Source organism: Charadrius vociferus, unplaced genomic scaffold (assembly GCF_000708025.1).
Source record: "Charadrius vociferus isolate BGI_N301 unplaced genomic scaffold, ASM70802v2 scaffold365, whole genome shotgun sequence".
Taxonomy (NCBI): domain Eukaryota; kingdom Metazoa; phylum Chordata; class Aves; order Charadriiformes; family Charadriidae; genus Charadrius; species Charadrius vociferus.
Window position 1 is genome coordinate 680,912 of NW_009648559.1, and position 9,491 is coordinate 690,402.

The 9,491-nt window shown below is 40.8% G+C and overlaps 1 protein-coding gene across 1 annotated transcript in view; it reads left to right on the top strand.

The window, feature by feature from the left end:
• Positions 1–433: 433 nt before the first annotated feature.
• Positions 434–9,491, top strand: part of ABHD17C (abhydrolase domain containing 17C) — a 29,919-nt gene continuing 20,861 nt past the window's right edge. Inside the window, exon 1 of the mRNA XM_009886105.1 lies at positions 434–1,019. Coding sequence (XP_009884407.1) covers positions 481–1,019 — 539 coding nt within the window. The 5' untranslated portion in view covers positions 434–480. The remainder of the gene's footprint in view (positions 1,020–9,491) is intronic.

A 9,491-nucleotide genomic window follows, 5' to 3' on the forward strand; every position in this document is an offset into this window, starting at 1 on the left:
GGCTGGGGGGCCGGCTGCGGGGCGGGGGGCGCCCGCCGCTAGCGCTGGAGCGCCGCATTGAGCCGTAGGGTGCGGGGATTCGGGTCGTAAATGCGCACATGTACGTGTGGCGTGTTTTCTTTGAGGGGCTCTAGGGTGGCGTTTTAGAGGGTTGCGGTTACTGTAGCGTTAGTCGTGGGGTTTTTAAGGGCTGGTTGTACTTCATTTATATTTTGTGGGGTTAGTCTTTTGGGTTTTTTTTTTTTGGTGTGTTTTGGTTGTTTTGTTTTTTTTTTTTTTAATAATCACATCTTCAGGCTTTGAAGAGCTTCACCGTTTTTTGCTGAACTGCAGTTCCTCTAAGGTTGTCGTTGTTTGCTTTTCGGGAGGGCAGCTGGTCGCCTTGCAGGAAGGCGCGCGGGTTGCGTTGGAGGAGGGCTCTGGGTCGGTGAGTGGTTTGACTTCTTTCCAGTGTAGGTTAGTTTTTCTCCGGCGTCTCTGATGCCAGAACAAGGCCCCAGAATGAACGGTTTCTCTCTGGGCGAGCTCTGCTGGCTGTTCTGCTGCCCGCCTTGCCCCAGCCGCATCGCTGCCAAGCTGGCCTTCCTGCCCCCGGAGCCCACCTACACCGTGCTGCAGCCTGAGCAGCAGCAGCAGCAGGAGGCCGGGGCGGCAGCCGGGGCAGGGACCCCGACGGGATCGGGCACCTGCAGTCTGCACTTGAGCGAGCGGGCGGACTGGCAGTATTCGCAGCGGGAACTGGATGCCGTGGAAGTGTTCTTCTCCCGCACGGCTCGGGATAACAGGCTGGGCTGCATGTTCGTACGTTGTGCCCCCACTGGCCGGTACACGCTGCTCTTCTCGCATGGTAATGCCGTGGACCTGGGCCAGATGTGCAGCTTCTATATTGGCCTTGGCTCCCGCATCAACTGCAACGTCTTCTCTTATGACTACTCTGGCTATGGGGTGAGCACCGGCAAGCCCTCTGAGAAAAACCTGTACGCAGACATTGATGCAGCCTGGCAGGCCCTCAGGACAAGGTAAATGGATAATGGGAACAAGGTATTTCTGTATCTCTGTTTGATCCTAATAAGTCCAGTGTCTGCCCAACTAACCTGCTGAGAGGTGGAGGGCAAGGGTTTGTAGATGGTTTCAGTTATTTCGATGGCCTCACCAGATGTTCCATCGACAGGTACAATGCAATTTGCTGGATGGCCTTCATCCTCGGGCTTTTCTAGATTTAGGGGTTCAGTCAGCTGTACCGTTAAAAATCTCCATCTTGAGCGGTACATATTGCACTGGTTGTAGTTTGAGCTTGCAGGATGGAAGAAACCTCTTTTATTCAAGACTTGCCTACCACTCTCTACACTTAGAGGTAACCCAGTTAAGCCAAAACTTTGACTGAATTTGGCGGTAGCCTAGGCTAGTGCTTACTGAGAAACTGCTGGTGGTCTGCCACGCATCTGGGGTTTCATGCAAGCTCATGCGACATAGACGTCTTTCTCTTTTGGCAACCAAACAACTGTTACCAAATTGGGCAGGGTAGTGGGGTGGAAGGAAAGTGTTGACAGGTGGAAGTAGAGCTGGGGATTCTGCCAGCAGGAGATGCCGAAGTAGGTGGCATCCAAAGGGATGGAGCAGCAATGAGAAGGCTCTGCCAAGGTGGGATGGCCATTAGGAACAAGGAGCCTTGGCTTCTAGGAAATCCTGAGCAGAGGATTTCAGAATCCTGAGCTACTGCCTCTGGCTTCTTGCTACAGCTGACTGCCATCCCTGGGCCTCTGTTGCTTCTTCTGTCCACAGAAACAATGAGCTGCTTTGGCTGTTGCATAAGTGGTTCTTAAAGTAGGACCTCGCAGAACATATCCTGAAAGAGAGCTTTAAAAAGCTTAAATTCTTGCAGTAGGGCAAGAGAAAAGAATGATGAACGCTTTCTGTTCTTGGCTCTGGGGTTGTGTAGATAAACTTGGCTTACATGAAATGGGTATTTAATGTCTATCTTGGGGATATGTGCCAGCTTCAAAAATAGTGACAGGAGTTGTTACTAATTTAGATAATTGGCTTTTCAAGGATCTGGGGATTGGTCAGTCGTGGAGTCCAAACGGCTTTTGACATTGGTCTGCCCAAGTCAACTTAAGCGCATGGGGGAGAAGGGTGTGGGGGGAAGTTACCTTTTCATAGCGTGTATTCTGTCTGTTTGGTGAGCAGGCCAGATTCTGGGTTCGTTTTCCAGGACTCTCAAAAAAAGAAAATAAAAAAATTGCTTGAATATAAATAATATGGTTTTATGTAAAGGAATAATTTTGATATGCTGTATGCAGAATAAATTATTAAATGACACTATTATGGATGTGGATGATGTAAATAAGATTTAAGGGAGGAAAATGCTGTGTCTAATCCAAGCATAGTTAACGCTTGTCCTTCAGTTGCTGTGTTTCCTCTCTCTTTCACTTAATGTTTAGTTGATATTTTTCCATGAAAGCCTTCTAGAGCTCTGAAAAAGCGCTTGCACATCTACCTGGAGGTGCTCCTGTCTCGACAGGCATTTAGTACATGTTTAAGATTATGAAGATCCAGAAACAAGGGGTTCCTTCACTTAAGTCTTTTGAGAAGCCTGACCCAGTGATGCCAGCGCATGCCCAGCTTGATCTGAGAGGATTGGGCTCTTGCTATTAGATTGTGACTGGAGGAAGTTCGTAGTTTTATGCAGTGTTTTATTTTTCTGTGGTTTATGCAAGATCTGAGTTCTGCTTCCCTCCTTAAATTGAGCAGTTGAAATTTGCCAACTCTTCCTTTACCATGTTTGTAGATCACACCTCTTGGTGCTACCTTGAGAGTACTGTTAAGAGTAGTTGTGTTATCATTGCTTAGGTTTTTGGGAGCCAAAGGGAATATTGCAGTATTCTAGGTACCCAGTTACTATAAAATGTAAGTGTAAAACAACAATAACAAAAAAAAATCGATTCTGTCTATTAACAGATGAATGTCTTCAAAATAGATGAATGTCTTCATAACAGATAGGAGCCAAAACAATGTTTTTTCTGCTGATGAATTTTCTAAGCAGTAGTATGAATTTTACAAGACTGATAATTTCTTAGCCCTAAGTCCAAGTGGCTCACCATTAAGTGAAATATTCTGCTGTAAAAATGCAAGTCTGCCTCCTGAGGTAAAATGTCATATTATACCACTTCTGCTGCAGTAGTTCTTTGGTAGCTTCCAAGAGTTTGTGTATGCTTTCATTCTTCATGCAAATTTCTAACACTTGGCCTATAGTCATATGGTAGTGAACTGTAATGCAAAGTTAAAAGCGAAGCCTTAAAATAGGAGAGGTTCACTGTGTCATCGAAAGCGTTTAGTCATCTGTGCTAAGTTCTGTGGGAAGCTGTTGCTCTTATGAATCCACCAGACATTCCACCTGGCAGCAGAAAGGAATCATTAAAATGTTGGAAGTCTAAGATTCTTTCTTTCTCTTTTTTTTTTTAATTATGCCTGTGAAGTACCAATGATACTTATCAAATGTTAATTTATCACTGTATTTTTGAAAGTTGCCTTGAGTAACGTGGGGATAAACCCTACACTTGAACAAAACAGATTGCTCCCAAATTTTAGAACTGATGGTGAGCTGGCTGCAGTTGCAATTATGGCTGCAAATTTTGACTGTGGGTTTTTGGTTTTTTTTTTTCAAGGTACTGAAAAGAGGATCTTGCAACACATACACATTTTGGTCTCAACCATACATAACAAATGATTATAAAACTATCTTATGAACAGTAGATGAAAAATAAAATCAAGGTTTTTTTATTCGGTTTCAGTTATCAGCCTGTCTTTGAAGAATCAGTGTCAACTATTCTCTGTTCTTTTAGTCTTTGTAAAGAGTAACTTATGTTCCTGAATTGTAATTAAATTAGTATCTTTCCTCATGAATAAAGTATACTCTTAAATGATAATTTTGCTAATTATTAAGTGTGAATGCTAACTGTCTTTCAGCCCAGGTGAAGATGTTGGCATATCATTTTATTCTCTTGAAATGAGTTTTTATAGATGTTCCTTCAGAGGTCTTACTGTAGCATTGGTTACTCTACTGAGTAATGCTTGATATTGGAGCTAATTAATTGGGGCTTTTATATATATTTATTTCCACTTGATTAACAAATTTCCATCTGGTATTTAAATGTTTCTCGAAAAGAATCTTCTGTTTCATTGCTTTTGGACGACATTTTTGAGTGTTTTATTTTAGGCAGGTTGGTGTGTTTCTGTTCTGTTTGTGCCAAAACCAGATTGACGAGAAGCTATATTGGACATGGTCTTCTCTCATGGTCCATATGGTTTTAAGTTGCTGCTTTTTATTGAGATGTGATTAACTCTTATCCTAATATCTGATTGACTTAGTACGACATCTGCGCAGAATGACTTGATTGTCGTCCTCCTCCCCTCCCTTTCCTGAATTCCATATGGAGAGGTTGAACTTTCTAACACTTTTACATTAAGACAATGTACAGTACTTAAAAACAGGATACACACTTAGGGCTTGGGTACAGTGCTTAAGCGCAAAACCATGACTGCTTTGTTGATTGCGTGCTATTTATATTAAAATCAATGTATGTGTTCTCTAAAAATTTGGGGAGGGTTTGTGAAATGTTTTAAAATTGCAGTCAAATGAAAGAAGGCACTACTTCCCCACTCTCTCTGCTTCTGTAGTAGGGTATCAAAGACGAGAACCTATTAGTCCATCTTTTGGATATTGAAAGGAGGTGAAGAAAAGGTACTTAATAATAGCTTAGAAGAGCTGTTCTTGTTGCCTTTAAAATACAGCTTGATGTTTTTTCATGGTGCACAGTATAAACTAGTATCTTCTGTTTCTCCATAAGCTTTTGATACATGATAGATATTATTGTAATGTTTAAATTCTTCATCCTCAAAACGTGTACATTTGAGTGTCTTTCAGTCTATAGGAGAGCATTGGTCCACTTCCATTTTTCATTAAGCTGCTTAGTCAATATGGCATGATGAGAGGAATTAAATTGTGAAATGGTATAATAAAATGCAAGGGCTTCCATCAATGTATACCAGATAGTTTAGAATGTTTAAATAGTTTATTAAACTTTTTTCCTCAAATGCAATGTTAAAAAGAACCAAACCGTTTATTATATGGAAATTTTATTATTTGAGGTGCTGATTATAAGTCTCGTCTTATTGCTGTTTACTTTGCAAAGAGTTGGTGGAAAAATGTTACAGTTTTCATTTGGGTAAAATTAGGAAACAGACCTCACTGGATTAGACTAGAGCGATAAGTGATCTGAGGTTGTGTCAGTTTAGTTTGTCTCCATTCTGATGTGCTGAAGTGGTTACAGCTTTCTAGGTGAATAGTAGCTTTTGGTGCGTTTACCTTGTTTTATTAAAATAGTTAATTTCTACTTTAACTTCCTTTGCAACAGAATCTTCTTTCACTAGTACTGGGTTTCTGGGCATGATCTATCCTGAGCTCTTTAGATTGAATATTTAGGGGTTTGATAACAAGTTACCAACTCAGCTCCTGACGTGGCCAAAGGCAGTGCTTGACAGAGCCACGGCCGATGGTCCTGCAGTGACAGTGTTCCCCTTGGGCATGGTCCCTCACCTGGGAGATTTCTCTGTCGTTGACTTTGATAGGGTATTTCCTGCTTCCAGTTTTCTAATAATGTTGATACGGTGTCTGCAAAAGATTGTTTAAAGAGACTGTTCTCTAAAACTGAACTTGTTCTACCTGCCATGGTCAGTACTTCAGAAAAAAACCAACCTGTGTACAACTTTGCTCAAAAATAGCAACATACAGAGTAGTCGCCTGTTGTTGGCTAAGCAGTCAGCAGAGATTAATTCAGATGATGAGTGTCCCGGGGACAAATACCAACAACTGTTTAAAACAGGTGCTCTGATGTTCAAAGTTATTCAAAATGTTTACTGAGCTTTGGTGTTGTATTTCGTAGTATAGTCATTGAAGTAAAAGTAGTTTTGTTAAGCGTTTCCCTATTTCTGTCAGGGCTGTCAGATCAAAGCTTGTTTAAAAAAAAAAAAAAAAGAGATTTTCCTCTGTCAAGTGTATTTTGCAACTAGTGTTATTTGGGAAGAAAAATAAGCTGCCAAAGAGCCTTTGGCTAACAGTACTTGTTATCCCGGGTGTAGATAGTCCTGAAATTCAGCTGCCTGAACTGGAGATGTCGGTTTACCCTGCTGTGCAAAGGGTGTAGGACCTGGTTCTCAACATCGTCGGAGCATTGAGCACAAAGAGGACCGTGCTGTTAAATCCTCCATGCTGAAGTAACAGAAGGTTTCTGTCCACTTTGGCGCTGCTAAACTGTGTGAATTGTGCGAGGAGGAGAGGGGCAGGCTTTTTCCTTTCTCAGTCTGGGTAGAGAAACGTGTCACCTTTTGAGACTCAGCTGAAGGTTGTTACATGGTGCCTCTTTGACCTGTCCGCGTTGCTGGTAGCACTTAGATTTGTCCAATTTGTTCTTGACAGCGGAGTATGAGCTGGAGCGTGTAAATGTCAGTGGTTTTGCTCTGAAGCCAGGGTCAATCTCCAGTCTATTGCAACCTCAAAACCGAAAAATCCCTCCAAAATTCAACCTTTGTTACTCTGCTATTTTGGAGTGTTTCTAAGTGTTGGGCTAAGTTTACACTAGTTCATTACTTGTGAACATCAGTAAAAAGAACAGAGCAAACAAACCCCAACCAATTAGGAGTGCTGTGGGTACCCATGGGTATAGATGAAGAACATTTCGAGCTACAAAAGTGGGTTATCTGCCAGCAACTGATTTTGTGGGGAAAACTGATAATTCTCGAGCAAATGGGTATTTATATTTCCATATTGAATGAAGAAAACAGGTTCTTTTTGGTTTTCTATAGGGTTTTTTTTTTGATCCTGTGATGCTTCCTCGTGGAGATAGACTAGTACAAAGGCAGTGCCAAGCAATTAGCTGTTTGGAGCCTCACTTCTGTAGCATATGTCTGAATGTCATATTTTGTTGTAATATGACATTTCTCTGGTAGAGAGGGCAATGTGGTTTAAACCCTGCCCCAAAACCACTTTTAAGCAAAATATCAAGAATTTATTTCCTCAGTTGCATTCTCTGTTTGCTTTAAAGACAAGTCTCAAAATTATGTGGCACTAATAAATTAAAAGAGCAAATAGCATAGCCTTTTTTTTTTTTTTTTTCCTAAAGCCAGTAATAAATGTAATTAATAACTAACACTCCCTTCTGCCCTGCCTCACAAATACAAATCAATTACAAGGCTGCATTGGAATCAGTTGAAATGAGTCATAAAATAAACTGCGAATATGTTGTACCTAACATGCTTGTGCACATGCAGGCTTGCTTTTGCCAGTTAGCCCCTAAAAAGGGCAGAAGTCTTTCTCTGTTGATTAGGAGATGGTTTCAGTTGCCACTGTGCTTGAGAGAAACTGCAGGCACTTATCTCTGTACAAGATGAGGGGTTTCTTGTGTTTTCTTGAATCTAGGAAAGGTGTATCTTTACAATTTTTGAACACTGGTGGCTCTTAAGTGTCTTTTCATGTTAATTTGAGTATATATTGAGTGTTTATATTGATCTGAAATAGGAATAGGTAAGGATCGGGTTTTGTCTGACTCTAAAAACTTGGGTTTATATGGGCTAAAATACAGCAGCTGGGCAAACCTTTTGGATCTATGAGTTGGTGGATAGTGGGTAATTGAGATCACTGGAGACTAGTACTCGTGAACCCAGTAAGCGGTTTCAGTGACTACTACTTCATCTCGACTGTCCTGCTTTCCGGTGTTTAGACGAATCACTTAGGGTGAGCACGCAAGGCCAGTGTGACATCCGATGATGAAGCTGAATTTCATTACTGTTCTTGAACTGAGTGGTTTGGTGTGGGTTTTTTAATGTGTTGGGGGTTTATAACCAATGGAAGTATATGATTGAAAACCTAGGAAACTCTCTATGAGCACAGGGAAATAAAGGTGCTTTTAATAGAAGGCTAAGAATGTAGAATGGGATGAATGGTGCGTAGTGCCAGCTTAAGGACAGAAGAACATCTTTGCATTCTTTATTCCAAAGGCTAATTTGAGAAAAATGGGTTATTGTGGCGTGTTTGCACATGAAGCTGCGCTACCCGCAAACAAGCTCAGAAAGGTGCAAACATAGGCCAGTTGTATAATGACAGTGTTATGCTGGCACTGTCTATAGCCGTATCTTTATTCTGTATTTTTTTAACCGTTTTGTCAGCTTCACAGAACAAAGCTTCTGCTATTGGTGTTAAACATTCTGGTTGGATTTGCTGACCGTGAGACCAAATAATACAAAGGCAGAAAATTGTGCTAAACGGGAGGATCTGGCTCAGCGCCCACCCACCTTCCCACTCTTGCTTTCATGTCTCCTGGGGAGCACGTGCACATCTTTGGGAAAATCCCTACAATCACAAAATAAATCTGTACCATCTCAGCTTTCAAAAAGGGGAATTCCATGTGGGCTCACAAATGAGGAATGTTGTTGATGTGGAAGATGAGGTTTTAAGTTAGTACGCTTGCCTTAGAGTCCAGAGGGAAACATTTAAATTGTAGATCATCTCAAAGTATTGCCTCTGTTTTTTTTTTTGTATTGTGGATTTGTTAGAAAATCTCCATGTATGCTTTCCTGATAATAATATTATTTATTGATTCAGTCTCTTGAAATTCTTTCTAGGTACACCTTTCAAGATTTATTTTTTTAACTGTTAATTTGAAATTAATTATTGGTTTAGCCAGTTTTGAGTATGCTTTTAGGAAGATCTGTCTTACTGTGCCTGATTAAAAAAGTCCTCCTTGCATATAGAAAAGTTCCTTTAAGAACTTTGACTCTTGTGAGCCTTGTTTATCACCAAAGGCATGCTGCTGGAACAAGCTGCATACATCAGTGTCTGGCAAGTAACCCTTCTCAAGGCATGCGGTGTCAGCTAGTAGCTCAAAGATTTATTTTTATTTTTTTTTAACAGTATGCTGCCAAATTTTTTAAGATCCCAGTCTGTTAGACCAGTTAAATTTAACTTTGTGACATGGCATGGTCACTTTTTCTGTGCAGCAAATTAACAACTCTGGAGTAATGGATAACGGGATCCAACAAGTCTGAAAACCGAGACCAACTTCACTGTGTTTCTCAGGAAAGCACCCTTTAAATAGTATGGTTTGAAATGTTTCTCTTTTAGTAACGTTGTTTAGAAAGGGTTTTGCTCAGATTATAGGATCTTTCTGGACATTCCTCCTCTCTGCTTAGTTAGCTTTGCTTTGGATGGTTTCATAGAACTTGAAAAATGGTGTTGCTATCAGCAAAGCAGCAAAACCAGCTATATATTTTTTCCAGTGTACAGATAAACTGAGATAAGGTGCAGATTATTTTATCATTATTCCATGACTCTTAGTGGCTATCTATAATAAATTAAACGAGACACTTTGTTCTAACTGTTACACCATACAATAAATTGCAAGCCTTAATAACATGCAAAATAAAAGAAAATCCAGCAG